At 40.9% G+C, this 23333-nt stretch overlaps 1 protein-coding gene across 1 annotated transcript; it reads right to left on the bottom strand.

Annotated features, from left to right (window-relative positions):
- Nucleotides 1-151: 151 nt before the first annotated feature.
- On the bottom strand, nt 152-16888 carry pkp3a (plakophilin 3a). Its single transcript, XM_074632651.1, has 13 exons — nt 16566-16888; nt 10784-10875; nt 9424-10226; nt 8111-8234; nt 6914-7118; nt 5132-5306; nt 4539-4656; nt 4293-4457; nt 4022-4204; nt 3779-3932; nt 2916-3111; nt 2692-2779; nt 152-1347 (listed from the first exon to the last, which is right to left on the bottom strand). The coding sequence occupies exons 1-13, from the start codon at nt 16792-16794 to the stop codon at nt 1306-1308; spliced, it is 2574 nt and encodes an 857-aa protein (XP_074488752.1). The 5' UTR covers nt 16795-16888; the 3' UTR covers nt 152-1305.
- Nucleotides 16889-23333: the final 6445 nt, after the last annotated feature.

Here is a 23333-nt window from a genome sequence, read left to right on the forward strand (position 1 = left end):
CAGGGAAGGTCTGGTATTGTTCCTGTCTGAGCAGGAGCAAATATGTAAACAGGGTGTGGCCGACATTTCACCACTTTAGTGTCACTCTTATTGCAGTCACAGCAAAAGCTGCAGCGCACTCGTGAGAAACGCTAAAAAAATGACATTTCACTTCCAAATCTTTCTCTTTATTAGCTGAAAAATATCCATATGATACATCTGCCTGTACACAACACAAAAGCAAATATGAAAACAATCAGAAGCCACACAGTAACAAAAGGTCACCATTTATGCCACAGAGCAGTAATAACTCAAAATATTGAATCTGAGTTTTGAACTAAACTTTTTGTATTAATACTTACAAATTCCACAAATAGAATTAAAATAGTATTGTTGCCAATCTAAACAGGTTTTAATGGGGTCTGAATGTGTTAGATTAAGATCAGTAAGATCTCAAATACAAAACAAACATTGTATTTGTTCTGAATAGTTAAGATTATAACCCGTGTGTAAGTACAATAAACAGACATAATGGGACTCCATGAGTTCTGTTTGACAAAGCGATTACAAATGTCAGCATTTTGTATGACAAGACTGAGATTTCGCAAGTTTAAAAAGCACACAACTAAGTACAAAAGTCAACTTTGGAGGCACAATCATTCATTATCCCCAGATTTTTTAATCTAAAATTAGAAACATCCGAATTCCTATAAATCTCCTGTAGTTTACATTCAATTATAACTGTATGTTATAAATTTGACTCATTTATAAACATATTTATTTATCTAAAAACTACAAATACAAAGTACATAGCACTATATAAAATATTTGATTTCTGTGTAAAAGAAGACGCGATATTTACAAAAATGCCATGTTAGTACCACACTAGTTGCATTCATGCTGTGACTGAGGTGCAACAGTGAGGAGATAAGGCACGAGTGTCCACCGTATTGTCCATCAACAGTTGTTCAAACATAAACACAAACAGCTGAATACATGTTACTCTGACAGAAAATAAATCCCTGATTCCAACTAAAACATACAGTGTTCAAACAAAGAGAGTAAATGGTTAAGGCGCACACATTTGTATCAGAGTCCATCACTAGTCCAAGTTTCTTGAACTGTCCGTCATAGTCTTAAAAATACATAGAAAGTCCTTTTCCATCGTGTAGATCCTCCATCATTGTGCGTCCATGTTCTCATCACAACGTATAGCAGATTCAAACTGAACCTACGTTATATTTGGATAATATAAACAGTCTATTTACTCCACAGGAGGCTGGTGGAGCGCAGGCCTGATCACTGTTGGAGAAGTGAACTTTGGTTTTAGATCGACATATCTGCAAAATCCGGTCTTGTAAACCCTTTCTGTAAGACAAAGACACAAAGAAGATAGTCTCATGACATTGCAATGACATAAACACAGAACAAATTCATTTCATTTAAAGGTGCTAAATGCGAGATTGGGAGCATTTCTATTGCCTCTGCACAGCTCTCAACATGCCGACGGCAGAGCTTTAAGTATTTATTCAAACATGAATTATGATGTACACCACAGAGCCACAGCTCCATTGATTTTGAAATTTGACCTGGAGTGACCTCTGAACTCAGGGTACAACACAATCCATTTCAGAGTTACGCAGTTCAGTGTTTAAAGAGCTTAATTGTTTGCGTATGAACATATATTTTGTAATGTGGTGGTGCAGGTATGAGGATTAAATTTCAAACTGTACGTAAGACGAGCTTGAAAGCATTTTTGATCTGTTCGGACTTGTTCACTAGGAAATAAGATGAACACCGCGCCCTTCGGGAGGGGCATGTTGTGATCTGCACAAAGGCAGCAAACGTACAGTACCTGGTCCAAGACGTGGACACGCCTGGTTGTGTGCGTGTGCATGTGTGTGTGTGTGTGTGTGTGTGTGCGTGCGTGCGTGTGTGTGTGTGTGTGTGTTTGTTGAAAGAGCAGCAGTGTGAATAGTCAGAGATATATGGGTTTTGAACATGCGCCACCCAACTGACAAGAGAACTGCAGAGACAGGAATGTCATTCGTCACACACACACACACACACACACACAATCTCTATCACTCTCACTGTTTTTCACGCTCAGGCACACAACACACACACACACACACACAGAAGAATGACGGTGGGACTTTTCCACTGAGCAGTCGACAGACAGAATGTAACTTGTTCTTGTCATATTAAACTCCAGGTGACTCATGAGACAGAGATTTTGTACTGAACCGATTTCATTGTCACTAAAAAAGAGCTCAAATCAAGTTGGTCATGTTTTACTTTGGTGTATTTTTTACATGTTTTTACGTGTGAGGAGAATACTTCTAAGTCCCTTAATAAAATGTCCAGTATAGTTGTACATTAATATAAGCTGGTAATGCGTAAAGATATTTGTTATAGGGCTACCTGTGCTGTCAGAGTTTCAACATACTTACTCATGTTTATAATCTGCTACTGTGTGATTTGATGGTTCGATAATACACAATCATTTTAATCATAAAATTCATAATTTGATCCATTTTGAGGCATCTAAATGGATGTGATTAACACTTAAAACGCTGCTGAAATTTGCGATGGACGATTAGAAAAAAACAACTTTAAAAACTGATGCATTATAATGTATGTATTATTGATTTTCCCCCTCAGTTTTTTTTTTATACAATCAATCATGCAGAGCTCCCTTAAGTCTCTTACCTCTTTGTAGTTTTTGTGCAGTTTCTTGTACTGGAACATGTTGCTGAGGACTGTAGATGCTGCTTTGGCTGCTTTAATCTTTCCAGAGCTAGAAAGACAAAACATTTACTCACTGTTAACGCTTAAATAACTTTGTTTGAGAATAATATGTCAAATGTCATGCAAATGTCTGTATCAGGGTAACTAGTACAGCATGTTTAATCAACGCCACTTAAACCGCTCACCTGCTGTCATGTGAGCTCTTGATGCTGACCAGTTTCTGCAGGCCATCAAAGAAGGTGATGTCTCTGGCGGCCACAATGCTGCTGGTCACCAAGTTATTGAGAACGCCACAGATGTTGACAACCACCTCGCTGGACGGCTCCTTCTGGTGTCCGTCCTCAGGCAGCTTGGTCACCAAGTTGTTCACCACCTTTGTGGCTGCAATAACCAATACGTATTGTTAAGATTAATATGTTGAAAACCTATATTTACAATCAGATCATTCATATTAGCAATAGGATCCTGCATTAACACATCTTTCTGCCAAAGTTCAAACACTTTGGTTATTTCACATTAGAGATTTTCTGTATTTTTATTTGTTTTGCACTTTCAATAATTAATATCTAATATGTTATAGAAAGAAGATTGATTGATTGATTCCATTCGTTATTTGGTTATCCTGGGTATCTCAGATGTTCAAGTTTAAATATCATCTTAATTTAACTCATCGAGATTGAGCAATTCTTTTTTTTTTTTACGTGACTTGAATTATTCAGTCAGAATTTGACTGATCTGAATTTGTGAATCTTGTAAAAAAAAAATTATAATAATTTGCAATTAGACCTAAAATGACCTCCTCACAAAAGAAAATTCAGAAGGAGGGAATTCAAACCACGTAAATTCAGATAAATGCTTTTCAAAGTAAAATATTTAAATACTATAATTTCTGTGGTATTTACTTTTCAACATTAACATTGTGACGCATTACTGGTGAGTAGAGCGTCATCTCGTGATATGACACATTTTACAGAATATACAGTAGTTATACTGTGTTGACAGGCATCACATTATTTATATCTAACCAGGATTAAAAAGAGAGACTGACCCATGTCATTCTTATCCCTGGCATGGCGGGACAGATTTCGGAGGAAGCCTGTGAGAGAGCGCAGCTCCACGTCGTTGCTGGTACGCATGAGGTCCAGCATCACCGGAAGCGTGCGCTCCTGCTCCAGAGCCACCCGGCTCAGCACCGACGCCCACTGCAGGGCAAAGAGAGAGAAAATTTAAATATGGCACACACTTAGATAGTTGCATTTGAATGCTTTTTACAGGATAATATGCTGCTTACCCTCTTGTCTCCAGCTGTAATGTTCTGCAGCGCTCCTGCGGCTGCCTCGCGGGTGGTGGAGTTGATCTCGCATGCTACCAGTACACGCTTGTACACCCCGACTATCTGTGGGTGCCACAGCCACTCCACGCCCTTTGGCACCCGAGCGACCTCGGTGAAAGTGGAGAGATCCTGGTTCTTGCTCTGGAAGACACAAGAAGACACTGTTGAGATGGATGAAGGTGGTCCATGCACACATAAACGCTGATGGGTAAATCTCGTGCGTGCGTACGTTTTTGGCTTTCCGACTCTGAGGCGTGAAGCAACCGATGGCCTCGCCCTTTCCTGAGTCCTGACCTCTGGTTGGTCCTTCCAGGCGCAACATAGCAGATGGAGGCATCTCATTGTAGAGCTGGTAGGAGAGGTTCCTCAAGACGCACACTGCGTTTTCCACCCCCTACAAATGCACACACAGACAAATAAATACACAGGCCTTGGGTTGAACTGAAACAGAGGTTTCTATCTCGTCTTGTCTTACCTTGTCTTCTGCCTTGTTCTCATCGAGGGAGGACGTGATGTAGCCCACCAAAGAGTCCACCAGTCCATGTGTCTCTCTCATCTGCTGACGAGTCTTCTCGTTCACAGAGCTCATATTCCTGAACACACACAGAGCGAGTGAGATGTTAGAGAGCTATTTCAGGTCAAATTCAGTTATTACTTTAAACAAAAAGTGCAAATAGAGATGGCAGTACAGATTGGCTTGAGAGTGAGTTTCTGGCACTGTGCCTCATCAAAGCCTTTGTCTAAAGACAACATGATAATAACCATGCAGGGAGCATGGCAGATATCCCCCAAATGGCAATTCATTTGGAGATAAATCCCCTCAACGGTGTACATAAACAGAGCAGAGCCAAACCAACTGGAGGCTGGAGTGACGCAGGCTTTTTAGCAAACAACAGTGAAAAGCGATGGGTGTGGTAAACGCTCCAGTAGCTGCCAGAACAAGTTCCTAAAATGCAAATGTGATCATGGGAGAAAAATCCGACACAGGTGAACCAGGGAGAAATACATTTTAACATTTAAGGAGCTTGCTGCAACGACAAAGGGAAGAAACAGATAAGTGAGGAGCACCTGAGGCATCCTGTGGTGTTGTAGAAGATGTCTGCCTCGGAGGGCGACTGCTGGATGACCTCAGAGTCTCCGGTGCCCGACAGAGGGATGAGGATCCTCTCAGTGAGCTCAGGAAGTGTCTCTCTGGCCAGTTTCTCCTTCAGGTTGTCTTTGGATGAAAGGTTCCACAAGATACCTGCACACATACACATCAGGGGAGAGTCAGCAAAACTCACATTTATGCTGTAGCTTCTTTAATGTTTCATTTCTCAACCTGGACGTCAGGACTAGTGGACATTTTAACTTCAATCTTAGATTACTTCATGTTTTACGGTAATCTCAGTTAAAAGATTTAGTTCAACATTCTGGGAAGTCGCTTTCTTGCCGAGAGTTAGATGAGAAGATCAGTACCATCGTTCAGTATGAAACCGGCAGGAAAAAGGTGTCAATCTTCTCATGTAACTCTCAGCAAGAAAGCAAATTAGTGTATTTCCCAAAATGTGGAATTTGGACATATAAATTCCTTTCAAAACCTATGAGAGAAACTCAAATAGCAGTGAAGCTAAAAACATTACTTGGCGCTATGTGGGTCAGAAAAGACCTCCCCACCCAGAAAAAGGTGCACAGGTACAGTTGCTCACTTTCACCCCGACCCAACAGATACAAATCAAGGTTTAACGGCTCAAAGGAAAGAGTGACAAGGCCATCACTCTGAAAAGGGAGCGGTAGTTAGTCCACAGGCCCAGACAACTCCCACACACTCCCTTATCACCCCACTCTTCACCCACTCCCTATAGAAAGGACTGCAGCTCCACCTCATCCACCTCCTACTTGGTGTAACCAGACATGTCATGCAAATCTCTACACTAAAAAGTCAGAGTTGCAACATCCGTTTTCTAAATTCCCAGCTAGTGTTCATTTTCTGGGAAAGTATGACTGCCAGTTTAGCTGACTACAGATAATTGTGAATAATGACGTGTGAGAATGTGTGAGTGCTGACGGATTGACGAGGCTGAGTCAACTGGAAACAAAACTTATTTAGACTTGAACTGTGAATGGCAAACAGACATCGTGTTGAGTACTGAGAAACACTCTACTGTAAGAAATAATACTGTTTTTCACATCTCCTCTGAAAATATGAAACTTTAATTTAGTTTCAGTAAATGCTCAAAAGTGTCTAGTTACAGCTTCCCACCGTCCTGCTGAATAATATCAACCTCAAAGGCTACTGTTCACCCAAAGAATGTCAAGGACACCACTGCCGAGATCATGTTGCATCCTAACATTGAGACTAACTAATTTGCTTTCATTTTCTACTCGAGGAAAAAGTCCAAAACAAGCAGTAAGAGCTCAGCTCTGTTTGTTGTCATGTTTTTTTTTGTTGTTTTAACAGGAACCTATTATGCTTTTGTGTTTTTCCCCTTTCCTTTAGTGTGTTATATAGTTTTTGTTATGCATGTAAAAGGTCTGCAAAGTTACAAAGCCCAAAGTCCACGCCAAAGGGAGATACTCTCCCCCACAGAAACACTGCTCCTGAACTGCCTAAAAATGCCGTTCTTCTGTAACATAATGATGTCACCAAGTAACATATTTGCCTAGCGGCTAGTGGGGGGCAGGAGCTCAAATAGAGCATTTCAGACAGAGGGTGAATAGAGGTGCTGCAGCACAGCCCATATGAGAAAAATAAAGCATTTTTTGAACATTAAAGCATGTAAACGTGTTCTAGTAGAAACCTAAAATACGTAATACATAAGTATGCACCTGAAAATAAGCAACATAGGTCCTCTTTAATGATTTTCTTACCAGTGATGTTTTTGTGGAGCTCTTCGTCGGGCTCCTTAAGTGCCTCGACAAGCTGTGGGATGCCGCCCTCCTCGATCAGGGCCACCTTGTTGTCCATGTTCTCATAGATGAGGTTGCGTGTGGCGCCGGTGGCGTAACGCTGCACTTCCTGGTTGTCGCAGTTGAACAGCTTTACCAGCTCACCGATGCCCTTCAGGCGACGCACCTAGAGAGACAGGGTGGCAGGAAAAAAGCTCTGCTTAGGATATTTAATGTTTGGGTAACTCCATTTTTCCAATGGTTAGGGGATTCAAGGTTTTTGGTTAGCTTAAAACAAAATATAAACAGTCTTCTCATGAATTAAAGCCCCACGTGTGATTATAGCATCTTTAAAAGTATTGTAACTTTAGGTTTTTCTTTGGTGCAGTTTAATTTTTATTCCATTCACGTGAGGGTCCCGGGGTCACCACTAGGAGTTGCCAAATTCTGACATACAGTAGGGGCTTTAAAGGAATAGTTCAACATTTTGGGAACTACACTTGTTCGCTTTCTTGCCGAGAGTTAGATGAGAAGGATATCACTCTCACGTCTGTATGGTAAACATTAAATGAGGCTAGCGGTTTCCCTCCGTTTCCAGTCTTTATGCTAAGCTAAGCTAACCGCCTGCTGGCTGTAACTTCAGATTTACCGTACAAACATGAGAATGGTATCAATCTTCTCATCTACCTCTCAGCAAGAAAGCAAATTAATATCCCAAAAAGTCAAACTATTCCTTTTACTATAAAATCCTCTGGATCTCTTTTCATAAAACTCATTAAACACTGACTCTAGACCAGCTCACAATCCTCAGAGCTGAAAATAAATTCAACAAGCTAAAAGCACAGGGCCAAACCAAGCGACTGAGCTATCTGTCACATAAGATAAGACTTTTAATCCCTACTGTACTGTACTGTATGCTATTCAACGCCTACACAGGGCAGAGTCCAGGTACAGTGATGATAAAAACTGACAAACATGAGGAACAACTGGAGCATGCCAGAACAGAAAACAAACAGAGGCTACTTTATGTCACCAGAAATGGGGAACATCCATCAATGGACACCTACGCTTGTCGCTTGAAGGAAAACAATTCCCATGACTGAGTTTCTCAAGGAGGGACTGCATAGAGAGGAAACACCCAGAGGAATTCAAACCACAAGTTTTATCAGTTTGAACTACCTCATTTTTGGCGTCATTGTCATTGTAACACTCATGTTGAATGTAGGCAGCACCCAGGACCTGCAGGTCATGGTCGTCCTCTCTCAGGTTCTGCACCGCTGTGGGCATGTCCAACGAGGTGATCCTAGCGAAGGAGCAAATGAACAAATTTAACCAAAGAATCTAAAACATTTTAATTATGTTGTTACCCTGCTGTTATGTATGGTAGCACAAATATGTCTTTTTGAATGAAAAGCAACAGTAATAATTCATGGATGATTTGTTTTAAAAATTCAGCTTGTTGACTTCAAATCACACTGCAGCGGTCTGCAAATCCGCTCCTCTAACCACATGTTGTGGGATGTGTGAAATGTGAGGCCTGAAACTGAGCTGCCACACCCGAAACCAGTCCTGCCACTACGGAGCCACCTCCCAAATCTACAGCTCTTGTGAAATGCACTGTTCACATCACAAACGCTGTCACTAAAACCTCCTGATACACGGATGTTGTGACTCCATGGTAGGCTACTGGTGTGTCATATGTACCAGAATATCACTGACGTTCAGGAAAGAGACGACAGACTGAGTCACCAGAATGACGAGAGCCGCCATCTCTGTCATTGTGTATTATAAACTGATTATATGATAAGGCTGGCATTATTCCATATTTCTCTTATTGTCAAGAAATCCCATGAAAAGACCAACAAAAAAATGTGTTATAGGGCCATCTCTCAATACTTTCTGACTTCCTTACCCTGTCTGTGGTTCTCATTTGTTCCTATTGAAGACTGAAGCTTAAAAAAATGCTCACAGATATCAAGTTTAATTAAGCTCAGTAATTTCCTAAAACACCAGGGAATTTGTAGTTTTTAGTAATCGTTACACAAACTGGAGTAAATAGAGCATTTGTTGGGGACTATTTTAAGCAGCGGATTAATACACATCTGGTGCACTAGTGAGTATTTACGGCAGCAGGACAGTGTATGTGGGATTGACTCAAGATAGGCCACGTGCCCAATAATCATCGTCATCAGCGACATGTCATTCAAAGTGTGGCTCATTGATGTGTTTTCAGTAGTTTTGGGATAATGGAGGCACAGAGGCTCTTTAGCACATGGAATTAAGCTATTGTATATTAGGCTTTGTCTACACAAACAATACTGAGTAGTAGGATCAGTTCATTCTTGGTTTTGGTCTTTTCTTAGGATTTGTTGACAATAGTAGATTACACACTGAAGATCAGTAATATTATGAAAACATGCAACATGAAAACATCACTGTTGTGAATGTGAGCAGAAATAACGGGTGACTTTGTTGTCTTGTGAGCTTCTCACCCGCTGAGGTTGCCCATGCTGGCTCCCATCTCCATCTGCCCGCCGTAGATGTCCATGCCTCTGCCCACGCTATGCATGCTTTTGATTGACATGGCGCGGGACATGGTGCCCGGACGCTGCATCAGGCTCCCCTGGGAAGCAGAGGCCAATCCACCCGACATGAACCCTTTGTCCACTCTGTCCATCCCTCCGCCGTAGATGCTCCCACCTGAGGACATCTGCTGCCCAGTCATGATCATCTGCCCCCCAGATATGGAGCCCACGCTCTGCCGGTTGTTTCGGTTTGCAATCCTGCTGATGGTGCGGTGGGCGGGGCCTTTGAAGGAATGCTGCTGGATCATCTCCGCCTCTCCTCCCGCCATCCCTCCGCCGCGGGAAAGAGTGCCGCTGAGAGATCGGCGCATGGGTGCCGGATAGGTCATGGTGCTTCCTCCTTGCCTCATCTGGGTGGAGTAGCCGTTCACTGCGCTGTGAGCGTACTGGCGGCCGAAGGTGGCGTCACGGTCAGAGACCATGCTGCCGGCGTCGCTGCCATCTGCCATCCAGGGGTTCATTTGCACTGACTGCTGCCGCATGACGAAGCTCTCTGGGTCCACTCGGCTCTGTTGCCTGGCGGTTCCTTGGTAGCCGCCCAGGCGTATGTCTTCTCTGTAAAAGCCGCCGCCGCCACCACCACCACCACCGCCACCACCACCGCCACCACCAGTGCCACCCATTCCCCCGACACTGATCCTGTGAAACTGGGCCTGGTCTGGGCCAGCAGACTGGCTGCTGAAGCCCGTCCTCGTGGATATGCGTGGACCCTGAGGATGAGGAGAGGAGGAACTGTTACAATCAAATGAGTAACCTTCGTTCTAGTGAACTGTGGAGGTGGATTTGTTGTGAGTCACAGCATATCGACAGAAATGGTTTCTAAATTTGATCACAGGGATGTGACTACCGTTCAGGAAACAAAGGTCATGACCTAAGTTGTTGAGTTTTTTTTCATATCAATTTCAATTCCTCATAAAAAAACAGAAGAGGAGGGACTTATTATTGACTCAAAATGTAGACACACTGAAAAGCAATTCAAATGCAACTTCATGTCTCTCTTAAGCCCAGAGCTCAAACATCTGTGGCACAAAGCCTGTTGAATCACAAAAATGGAGGAATCTAGAGGGTGGACTTGAAAACCCCAAGCTGATCTCATCACAGCGTACTGTGAAATACCACACATGCTGTGTCCTGGTTGACCCGCTGTGGCACCAGCGGAGGGTCAGTGACGGTGTTTAAACGACACATTACATGGTCAACTGAATATTTCCATGATATGTGTGAATACACGCTGAAACAGTGAGATAATGCTGTAGCTGGTGCTCACCATTGTTCTGGAGCCTGAGTACATGTAGGAGGATTTAGAGCTGTAGCCCGGGGTATAGGTTTGATATTTCATTGTTGAAGAGCCGCCGTAGTCTGGGAGGAAGCAGAGAGACAGAATAACAGATGAATACCACATACAATATCAGATTGATATATCAGCTGTAATAAAATGAAGCTTTACTGGAAGACTAAAAACTGGTTTCCACTAGAGCTGGACGATTAAAAAAAAAAGATCTAATTGCTATTATTGTTGACTGATATTGCGATATGATTTGCGATATAAGAGGGAATGATCATTACATACATCATTATTCTCATTTTCATATAAAAAAAACATATAAAATGATTATGGGGTGATTTCTGCAGAGAGCAGTACCAAACAAAGATGTTTTGTTAAGTCTGTAGAATATGATGTGTAGGCCAGGACATCTTTGCAGCACCACAATATTTAATTTTAAATAGTATTTTGATACACATTTCACCTTTAAAGGGGACATATCATGTACAGGCCCTACTTTTTCAGTGCTTGTGCACATACATTTGGGTATCTGGAGTGCCAAACGGTATATTCAGACAGACAGTATGAGAAAAATAATGTGTTTTTTGAACATTAAAGCATGTAAACATGTTCTGGTAGAAACCCAAAATACAAGTATGGACCTGAAAATTAGCATGATAATATGTCCCCCTTTAACAAATATTGCTACTCCTGTGATTTGAAAAATTGCAGTGGAAGCAATATTGCGATTTTGATAAAATTTTGATTGATAGTGCAGCCTGAGTTTCTAACTTTTCTTTGACACTGTACAACCTAAACTATTAATTACCTCCTTCAAGGCCCTTGGTTATGTTTTCACCGGCATTGGTTTTTGTTTGTTTGTTTGTTTGTTTGTTTGTCTGTTTGTTAGCAGGATTACTCCAAAAATCTGCGATGGATTTGAATGACATTTTTTGGAGAGGGGGGGCAATCGTACTCGGGCACCTTGGCGGAGGTCTGCGCTCTCCGAGTGCCATTCTAGTTAAAACATGCAGTGAACTGTTTGTAATATATTGCCTCGTCCCAACGGTAATATGTATGACAGGTTCACATTTTTTAACGGCCAGTATGAACAGGAGGAGTGATCACAGCACTCATAAGAAGAAGCACTTCTAAGTCTATTTGTCACCTCTTGAAATGACATTTAGCTAAAAAGTTACTTAGATAATCAGCACTTTATGGGGATTTTATGACTAAAAAACTCATGACAGAGTTTATGTGTTTATTCAATAAGAAGTAGTATCACTGTCTGTTGTAACACAGTGGACCGCTTCCTAACAAGTCCAGGCAGAAACAACTCAAAGACGACTGGAAGCTCTTTGATTGCAAAAAAGCGCTGTCTCGTTGTGCTTGAAATAAGATTCCCACATATCTGCATGTTGTGTTGGAGTGCAGCTATTCATCTTTTGTTCTGTGTGCACTTTTGTTGAATTGTACGCATCAGAAGTGGTAATAAATAGTTTCACTTTTTGCATGCAAGAAGTTCCCATTTGTCTAAAAGTAGACTCAGCTGACAAACGCCATCTGGTTTGGTTTTATACTTGCTGCGTGGTCACCTTTCAGTAAAATGTAGGGACGTTTTTTATTTCAAATTCATCATTTCAAATGTCTCAAAACATTGATTTAATGTCCTTCTGTAATCATGTAGAAGCAGAACAATGTCGGCTATCCTGGCAATACCAGAGAAGAACACTTTGCTTAGTGTTTGCTGTGTCAACTGATCATTGAGCTCTGCCACAAATATAAATAATACAGCATCAAGTCAAGCCTGACCTTTGGTGGTGTTACTGCACGTAACAATACAATCAAAGAACCAAAGAAAATTTAATCCGGTTTAGTTTTACAAGCTCATGTTTCCAAATTAAAAAAGACATTTCTTTGGGTTGTTGTTTTTTAATGAATTGTTACTCATATAAGTTAATTTCAATATAACTGAGACTGACTATAAACATGGGAATATTCAAAGTCTTGATGTAACAGATGGCAGATTGAAGGTAGATTTAATCACATCATGACGGCCATAACGAGGTGTAACACCTCTTTAATTCACAACAATGATTTGCATGAAAGACATACAGTCTGAATAGCAGGTGTCCTGTTGCACTGAAGTTTCGATAGCACACAAAGTCTGCAACAGCAGGACCCGGCCAGTCACCATGCAGGTCTGACGTCTCTGGTTACGCCTTCGCTCGGAGTGAACAGTTCACATCTGACACGCAAAGACACTCTCGGCTCAGACTGTGTGTGAACGTTTTGCTCTCAAACCAGAATACAGAGTCAACTCACAGGTGACTGGTGAGTGAGACAGCAGGCATGTCAGCTTAAGCCAGTTTATCGACTAAAAGTCGGCATCAGCTAACAGCAGAACACGACCCAAAAGGTGTGAAAAACCCTATTAATTATACTGTATGTATCTATGTAGGGCCTACCTAGATACATACAGTATCTATAATTACATAATAATAATAATTACACACTTAGGCCTAAGTGTGTAATTATGTTTATATAATTTCTCATCATTAGGAATTAATTGTACATCCATCCTGTCATTTACTTTCATAAAAGCTGAAACCGACATTCAGAGAAGTAATTTGCAGGTTCGTAGCACTGATGCAAACTAACAATAAAAAAGACTGCAGCCATGCTAGCGGCTCTAAGCATGTTAACATTTGCTAATTAGCACTAAACAAAAAGTTGAGCTGAGGTTGATCAGAATATCATTTTCTTTTTGTGGGTATTTGGTGTAAGAATTGGGCAAAATAAACTGACCTGACCTGATGATGATGGTGCAATAAATGTGCTTAATTTTGAGGAATCATTGTTAAAAACCAAAGAAAGGTTAATGTGTGTGACTGTATATGTGCATCTGTATGTTGAAGGTTTTACTTTTCTCATGTGAGCAGAGCACAGGTGTGAACTACCTTCACGCTTCATTTCTATCAAGCAGTCACACACACGCACACACACACACCAAACCAGTTGGTGTAGAGGAGAATGTGTGACACGTCTTGGCCGCGGTCCCAACCCAACCTCGGTTACGCCCAACACACCTTTGCACCGCACGGAAAACACACCCTGAAAACTGATTTTTTTCTTTTCCCCTGTTGTCTTTTGAAAAGTTTACTCTGGTCCTAAAGCCAATACTTAAACACACACACACTCTCTCACTCTCTGCTGAGACTTGCCCACCTGAGAACACCAATTTGCCACAGTTATTACATACACAGTTGTTGCAGCATTTAAATACAGAAGAGGAGGAGGCATCCCTTACTGAATCCTCTGGGTGTTTTCCTCATGCATTCATAATGAGCTCCTCTAAAACCACAAACCACTGAAATTGCAGCATTCCCTGTTGTGTTGTTGGGAGTCTTCTCTCCCTCTTGTACAGGTTTCAAAAGACGCTGGCTATGACGTGGCAACATTTTATGACTGTGTATTTTCCTCCCGGCAAAGCCCAGGGCTAAGGACAGGCAGAGGTAACTGTGTACAGCATGTCGCTCAGCCTTGTTTTTCATACATTGTGGCCATGTTTGAGTGAAGTGTTTGACAAATACAATGGACAGACTTATTTAGCAGATGTGTGTGCCTCTCATCATTCCTGACACTTAAATTGCACGAACAGCATGTTTTTGAGGCAGTTGACGCCTCGGGGAAATGCTCAAACTAGAAGAGTGAGAAAAAGATTCAAACAAAGGACATTTTACAGGTCGTAAAAGCAAGAAGCTGATGTTGAGCTGCTCCCTGTAGTTTGTGGGGGACACAATTAATTATGGGACGTGAAGGAATGTCTTTGTGCATCAAGCAGGTGCACAAGTTTTGATCACGAACGCAAGACGTATAGAGCTCTACGTGTAACACTAATTCAGCTTCTTAACCGCATCAAATGTGTCATAACAATCGAATAAACTAATGCACAGCTCTCCTTTAAAGAGGACCCTTTATGCTTTTGTGCTTTTTCTCGTTCCTCTAGTGCGTTTTTTTTGTGCATGTAAAAGGTCTGCAAGGTTGCAAAGCCCACGCCAAAGGGAGTTACTCTCCCTCACAGAAATGCTGCTCCTGAACTGGCTGAAACACTGGCTGAAACACCTCTTACGTAACATGGTGATGTCACCAAGTAAGAGATTTGCTTAACGGCTAGTTTGGCACGTCCTCAAACAAAGCTAGTTAGAGCGGAGCTGGAGCAGAGTCCGAAGAGTTTGGTTCGATTGACCGATCACAACAGAGTGGGCCAGCTGACCAATCAGAGCAGACAGGGCTTTTCGGGAGGGGGAGGAGCTCAAACAGAGCGTTTCAGACAAAGGGTGAAACGAGGCGCTACAGCACAGCCCGTATGAAAAAATCTAACGTTTTTTTAACATTAAAGCATGTAAACATGTTCTAGTAGAAACTCACAATACAAGTATGAACCTGAAAACGAGCATAATAGGTCCTCTTTAATTTCTCCTGTGGGAGTCTCACTGCTGCTCACAGAACAACCCCACCTTTACAGACTTTGTCTTTGTGCCAAGACGCCTCAAACAGACACCGTTTGACAATATGACGTCTTTGAACAGACAACACAACAGCTGGTTCTCACGACAGCATCATCTCTCTGGTATCTCTTCAACCCTCACCTCTTAGAGCTGAGTAAGACCTGAAACCCAATCCCACAGAGGGAGGCTTTCACCTTGGTTTGCTATCAGGGCAGTTCATGAAAGCAGCTCTTGTTTGAGCCTGTTACACATTAACCCTTTCTCATGTGCAGGTACACCACATAAGATCGCCACTGAGGATTCAGGTTCATGCTGCTGCGAACCTGCAGGGCAGCTGAGTGGACAAATTCCCAGATGAGCTGAGGACAAACTGGTCCACAGGAATGCAGCAGGGACAAACAAAAACACCCACAGCAGGCTCATTAATGCATGCAAGTAAAGCTACTCCACTGATCTGAGTCACTTTGAGGGAATTATGAGATTGGTTCCAGTAAAATAAATACTGATTAGTCGAATAATCAATTTGTCGGGCAACAAAAAAAAATTCAGTATTACCCACTCTTTTTGTTTGTCGTTTTTTAAACAGAGATTCACTGGTTCCAGCCTCTTAAATGTGAATATGTTCTGCTTTTCTTTGTCTTTCTATGATAGTAAGTTAAATATCTGTGGGTTTTTTAACTGACAAATCTGACAAAAAAAGATATTTGATGATCTCTGGAAACTCTGCACCAAGTTATTTATCAATTAATGAAAAATATTCAGTAGATTAATAAAAAAAAAATAAGAATACTTGATAGGTATCTGAATCTATTGTGTGGTGTGATTCAAAAAGGGAATAAAAAAGGAGGGGTTTAAACTTTGTTAATAGGCTTTAAAGAGGAATATCACAGTTTTGCTATACGGGATGTCCAGTGTTTGATGCTTAATATCACAGCTCCTCACTGGAACCCAAATATCTTATATCTTATAGCAGTTTATTTGGAGTAAAGCCAAAGCAAATAATGTGACAGGACTGACTGGTCAGATAAGAGCTTCAATTTCCAGTCTATAACAGATCTGTGGTCAGGTTATTATTATTAGGCTATAAACTGACTATAGTGAGACACCTGCACCTGTACCTGTAAAAACCAGTCAGGTGAGGAGGACCCTGAGTGGTTTCACCTCCAGCACACCTCTTCATACGGAAATACTGATTATTGTTGTCATGAAGCCAAAACACAAAGCAGTTCCTGGTGAAAGTGAGTGCACAGACAGACAGAGACTTTAATGTTTACCTGACATGGCGTACTGCGAGGACGATCCGTTCTGACGCGGAAGTGTGTGCTTGGACTCGGCCAGTCTCATCTGGACCTGCTGGTGGACTCGTTTCGCTCGGGTCATCTCGTCCGACATGGTGCCTCCTCCGTTACCGAGGCTGATCTCAGCCGGGAGGGCATAGGTGGTGACCGAGGTGTTGGGCTGTAAGGCGGACAAAAACACGCTCTCTGAGGCCATGACGCTCATGGTGGAGGAAAGTTAGGAAGAAGCGAGAGACGCAAAGTGTAGTGCGTCCTGACAGAGACTGAGGAGAGGACAGGTTGATAGAGAGGGAGGAGAGAGAGAGAGAGAGAGAGCAGAGAGAGAGAGAGAGAGAGAGAGAGAGGCTCACAGAGAGCAGAGCTGCACACCAACAGGAGGTGGAGCCTCTCAGTCAGAGAGACCTCAGCACCTACCTGACTCACACCTGCCCCTCTTCTTCTTCTTCTTCTTGTGCAATATATCCTTGATGCAATTTACACCTCAAGTGCAACTTTGTTTACATTTTATTTATTAAAGGGACTATTTGTAACTTTCAGAAATGCTTGTTAACAGCGACACCTGTGGCCGTTAAGTCAACGAAAGTCAGCGTCGGGCTCGTGCTTGTGGTCGCTCTAAATATACCTAACCAGCATCGCTCAACACAGTGAGGCGACACACGTCAGCTAAAACCACAATATCACTCTATATTTCACCTGCTTGGCAGTAATGTTAGCTGACCAGCGAAAGTCTCTCCATGAATCACTGCTGATCCTAGTGTTGGCTTTTCCTGCCCCGGAGACTGAAGCAGGAAAAGAAACGTTATCGTCTCCAACGGAGGGAGACACCGGCACCCGGTCAGAGGCGATAACGTTTCGCTTAAAAAGTTACAAACAGTCCCTTTAATGTTTTTTTGTTTTTATAACTGTTTTAATTATGTCTTAATGTTCTTTTGCACTTTGTCGCAATGTTCTTGAATGTTTATGTAAAGCACTTTGAATTGCCCTGTTGCTGAAATGTGCTCTACAAATAAAGCTGCCTTGCCTTACCTTCTTCTTCTTATTGAGATTTTACACACAGTTAACTTTGCGTCACTGCCTCCCTCTGGATTTAGTCTCTCTCCATGTCTATTTTTAAAGTAATTAGTCCAGGAGCTCCCATAAAACTAAATAGCCTTTTTTTCTGTCCCCCTGCACTCTAATGGACTTTTTTACTGGCCTCTACTTGTCCTGTTTGCTGTGAATGACTCACGGAGCCGGTTCTCTTTTAGATAAGAATCACACTAATGCTGTTGGTTTAGTCACATTTCTGTCTGCTAAACGTTTTTAAATAACTATTCAGTTTAGTATTTATGATTACATCTCAAACAGTGTGCTCAACTGGAAATTAAAGGTGCAAGATGGGAGTATTTCTATTGCCTCCACACGGCTCTCAACATGGCGACGGTTCGTAGGTAACAGCGCTAACAGTTGAAACAACAGCAAAAGTGCTAGCTGCATTTCTGTCAGCTAAACGTTTTTAAATTACAATTCAGTTTAGCATTTATGATTACATCTCCAACAGAGTGCTCCATTAGAAATTAAAGGTGCTAAATGTAGATCGGGAGCACTCCTGTTGCCTCCACACGGCTCTCAACATAGCGACGGCTATTTTTTTAAAAATGTAATGTTAATTTTTTATTTAATGTATGGTTAATACATTAATTATATATTATCAACATTAAAGTAAAATAAAGATCCATCTTGTAACAGAGTTAAACAGGAAGTGACAGTGTGGATAAACCAGGTCAACTAGCTGTCAATGATTCAGCCGCATCTAACAGCTCTGTGATTGTGGTCAGTGGAGTCATATCCAAATTAATAACGGGATTAATAATAGGACAGGGCTAATTCATTAACACTATGACGCCACATGTCACAACATGTTACAACACTGTTGTTAACAGTAGTGGAATGTAACGGAGTACATTTACGCAGATACTGTACTGAAGTCCAATTCTACCTGAGTATTTCCATTTTATGCCACTTTAAAGGCTACTTCTATACTCTACTACATTTATTTATCAACATTAGTTATTAGTTACTTCTCAGATTTAGATTATTAATACAAAATATAAATCAACAAATAAATGATGATGTATTATGGATTAAGAAGTATATGGACTTGGACTTGGACTTATATAGCGCTTTTCTAGTCTTCCGACCACTCAAAGCGCTTTACACTACATGTCAGTATTCACCCATTCACACACTGATGGCAGAGGCTACTAAGGTGCCAACTTTGCCCATCAGGATTTAATCTAAGTACTCATTCACACACCGATGGCTATGCCTCCGGGAGCAATTTTGGGGTTAAGTGTCTTGCTCAAGGAGACATCGACATGTGACCCGGAGCAGCCGGGGATCGAACCACCGACCTTCCGATTGGTGGACAACCTGCTCTACCCTCTGAGCCACAGCCGCCTTATGAGTTGTAATTAGCTCCATCTTTGCTGCAACATTACAGTGATTAATTCCCAATCATAATATTTTTATTTATTTTAGGAAAAGCTATACTTTTATTCCGCACCTCTCTAAAAGCTCTGATGTATTATTATTTTTAATTATTTGTCTACATAAAAAATAAAATCAATAAGAACTTTAATGCATCACTAATTATAATCCAGTGATATACAGTAATATCTTTCATTCTGCATAATGAATACTTTTATTTTTGGTACTTCAAGCATGTTTTGATGCTAATACTTTTGTTCTTTTACTAGCACTTTTAGAGTATTTTTACAATGTGGAATTGCTACTTAAGTAAAATATCGGAGTACTTCTCCCACCACTTGTTTAATCTTACAGTGTTATACCGTACTATGCAGATTGTAAAGCTCCCTGAGGCAAATTTGTGATATTGGGCTATACAAATAAAATGTGTTTATTTAACAGGGACTTTGTTGTTCTTTTTGAATCTGCAATAATTAGGTTAATACATGTATTAAACCCATAAACGTAATGCTTCAGTGTGCAGCAGTAAAAACCTTCGAGCTCTAAGTAGTTGTTTATGTCTTTGTCTGTCATGTTTTCACATATTATCCCGATGTTAAGTTCAATCTTGTCAATGACGTTACGTATGAATGGAGGACTGTTACGAGGTGTGGCCCAGTCACGCTCTGTTATTAAGGTGGAGCCACACCTAAGTTTGAGCTGGTTTGTTTTATTTGAGCTTAGCAACAACTGTGAGTCACTGCAGCCGCAGATAAAGTGATATGAAACGTGGGAGTCGTACATGATACCTGCGGCATGTCTGTAGCATCTACCTGTCTGGATACAGGCTGTAGGGCTAAAAAGAGTCACTTGATGGAGCAGAAATCTCCAAATTGCTTCCTTTGTTTAGGTGCATCTGAGCAGACAAAGGTGAACCGCAGCCTGTCTAAAAGATATCAGTCAGCCAATCATGTCCCTCGAGGGTAAAAGAGGATTTAATTTCCCCAAAGTCGACAGGTTTACACTGATATCTGATCTATAGAAGCATCCTTCCTCTGCCTATCAGCTCCTCATTGAGCTGAAAAATCACATATTTCTTCACACTCCTTTCAGATCTGTTCACACTAACTTCACCTTCATTGTCACAACATGTTTTTAAATAGAAATAACCAATCACAGCTTCACACACAGGCGCTTAATATCTCAGTGAGTCTGAGATAACATTCTCAGTGAAATTAATTTAACTTAATAATTCAAACAGCAGCATAAAACAGATGAATCTGGTATAAATATCTAAAATAAAATCACGTTTTGACTCACCATTACCATTGATGATGTGATTGTAGGTGTTCTCCTCTCTGATGAACCTGCTCGTCTAATCAAGTGATCTGATCTGGTGATCTGGTGAGAATATTAGAAAGTATTAAGAGTTATAGCCACAGTCGCCGCCCTGAAACTTACAATTACATACACAAAAGACAGATGAGTCAAAGTAGAGGTTCACACCTCAGGGTGTGTACAGAGGCGGGGGGCCAACTGTCTGACTGCGACAGACACGACGAGTCACAAAAGTTCATTTAGCTGTTTAATTATGCTTTTCCACTATAAAGCAGTTACTTTTCTATAACGTAACTATTCTGGTGAAGTGAGGGGACGTTTTGTATTATAAACTGCACAATATGTTTTATTTATTGTGTGAGATTAAACATCAGGGCTGATTTTTTTTTTTTCAGATGTTGCAACATTCAAATGATGACTCACTTAGTCTGAGCAGCTGTATTACTGAAATCCCAGCCCAGTTAAGAGGTAGTGACAGAATTCAGCCTAAAGGTTAACTCAGATCTGTGTGTGTGTGCGTGTGTGTGTGTGTGTGTGTGCGTCAGAGAAAGTGTTTGCATCAGAGAGCGAGAGTGACACCCTTGCTCTGACTACTGTCTCCGGCATCAGGAACCAGCTGTCTGTCTGTCTGTGGTAATACCTGAAACTACACTATAAGGCCAAAAGTACATACTAGGGCTGCCAATCGATTACAATATTTTGTGGCTATTACAGTTTTTCTCGATTGTTTACACACATTTTCTGAAAGCATGCCTCATACTCTCAGAACTCTACACACAAATCAAAAAACACACACACAATGGGCAGAACCCCTCAATTCTCCTGCAAAATGAAACTTTACATTCAAAACAATGTTATTTCTTCTCAAAATGGTATTTTGTTTTCAAATGACACACACACACCATCATATGAATAGACATTTATAAGAACCAGTTGAACACTGATGTGCTCAATGTAAAACACTATGATGAATGGAAAACACTTCTTCTCCATTCATCATAATGACTCAGGCCTTTTTTTTGTTCAGTGTTACACTTACTACAGACAGCATATACATAAGTGTGTTGTAAAATATTTTAGAATATTGTTTTTATACTCAGAACACACAAATACACGGTAACAAATCTATTTTATTTCCCCCACAAAAACAATGTACACAGTGAACATCCCAACCAACACAAAGTTGCACATACAGTGGTCTACATACAAAACAACAGAGGAATTTACTGTATACAGTTACAGTAAAAAAAACTATGCTGCATCCTCTCTTCTGTTTCGGTCTGGCCACAGCACCTCATCCACATCACAAGCAATGTTTGCCCTGGCCAAGCAGCGGGGGAAATATCGCTTAGCATGTCGAATCCAGCCATGAAAAGCATCAACTGATTGCTAATTGTAACACTGTGTGACAGGTGTTTGCCCATGTGATGAGTCAGTGTGCATAGTAGGGCAATTGACTTTAGAATTTTGAATGACAGTGTGTTCCTTGTGAAAACGAGATTTTCTTCATGAAAATTGTGCCAAATGCAGAGAATTGTGTGTAGTGTTTTGAAAAAAGTGTGTTTTAGAACTGCAATTTGAGTGTAAAGCAGGAATTGTGCTTGTAGTTTAGCAGAATTGGTTCAGGGGGTTGGTGCATGAGTTACATGTTGTGGTCATTGTGTGTCAAGTACCAGTATTTGTGTGTAAACAATTGAGAAAAACTGTAATCGCATGATTGTCCATAGTTAATCGTGATTAACAACACAAAACAACGACAAATATTGTCCAGAAACCCTCACAGGTACTGCATTGAGCATAACAAATATGCTCAAATCATAACATGGCAAACTCAAGCCCAACAGGCAACAACAGCTGCCAGTGTGTCAGTGTGCTGACTTGACTATGACTTGCCCCAAACTGCATGTGATTATCATAAAGTGGGCATGTCTGCAAAGGGGAGACTCGTGGGTACCCATAGAACCCATTTTCATTCACATATCTTAAGGTCAGAGGTCAAGGGACCCCTTTGAAAATGGCCATGTCAGTTTTCTTTGCCAAAATTTAGGCCAATTTTGAAGCGTTATTTAACCTCCTTCCCGACAAGCTAGTATGACATGGTTGGTACTAATGAATTCCTTAGGTTTTCTAGTTTCATATGATACTAGTATCTTCACTTTAGTACCTTTAAAACTGAGCCCGCTACAACCTAAAAATCTCAAGTTGCGTTAATGTGTTAAATAAATTAGTAGCGTTAAAACTCATTTGCGTTAACGCATTATTATCACGCTAACTTTGACAGCCCCAGTATGTACGTTAGAAATGTTCACCCAATACACACAGAAAGAGATACAAACACCTACATAGATGTTACAGAAGAAATATAGCAGCATGGATTATGAGTCACAGAGAAATGTAAAAGGCCCCCATACCTCAGACTGAAAGAGACGCAAAACAGCATACAGGACTGACCATAAAGCATTGCATTATATTTCATGTTTTATATGTTTTGTGGGCTATAGGTGAACAAATATGTAATACTTTTGTTTGCCAAAAAGTATGTTTTCCTACATAGTGATGTTACCTCCAAATAGACTCTGGGATTTGGGTTGAAGGTAGTGCATCAGAAAAAGAACTGTCAACTAGGGCTGGGCAATATGACGATATATATCGTCAAAACAATATAAAAACGTCTATCGTATATGTTTTTTTGTTTTTTTTTAATGTGATTTTTGGTTTTCAGTTTTACAGATAAGTTCAATTCAAACAACAATTTGTGTTTTACAAATAACAATTTTTTTAATAAATAACAAATTACAAATTAGAAAAAAAGGGGGTTCAAGTTGCTTATGTGTATCCAAAAATAATGATATGGTATATGGTAAATTAATGGTTTTTGAACGGTTAAAGAGGGCGCGGTGTATCCAGGACCCCAAACAGAACATCGGGGTAAAGATCTCGCTGCAGGATTCTTAACCG

Source organism: Sebastes fasciatus, chromosome 4, assembly GCF_043250625.1.
Source record: "Sebastes fasciatus isolate fSebFas1 chromosome 4, fSebFas1.pri, whole genome shotgun sequence".
NCBI classification, from domain to species: Eukaryota; Metazoa; Chordata; class Actinopteri; order Perciformes; family Sebastidae; genus Sebastes; species Sebastes fasciatus.

Excerpts from the sequence above, each read along its gene's own strand:
- pkp3a (XM_074632651.1), bottom strand. The coding sequence starts at position 16,794 with ATGAGCGTCATGGCCTCAGAGAGCGTGTTTTTGTCCGCCTTACAGCCC. Across the intron at positions 3,933-4,021 it reads TTACAGCTGGAGACAAGAGG|TGGGCGTCGGTGCTGAGCCG; the intron begins GTAAGCAGCATA and ends TTTGCCCTGCAG. Across the intron at positions 3,112-3,778 it reads CAGGGATAAGAATGACATGG|CCACAAAGGTGGTGAACAAC; the intron begins GTCAGTCTCTCT and ends TGGTTATTGCAG.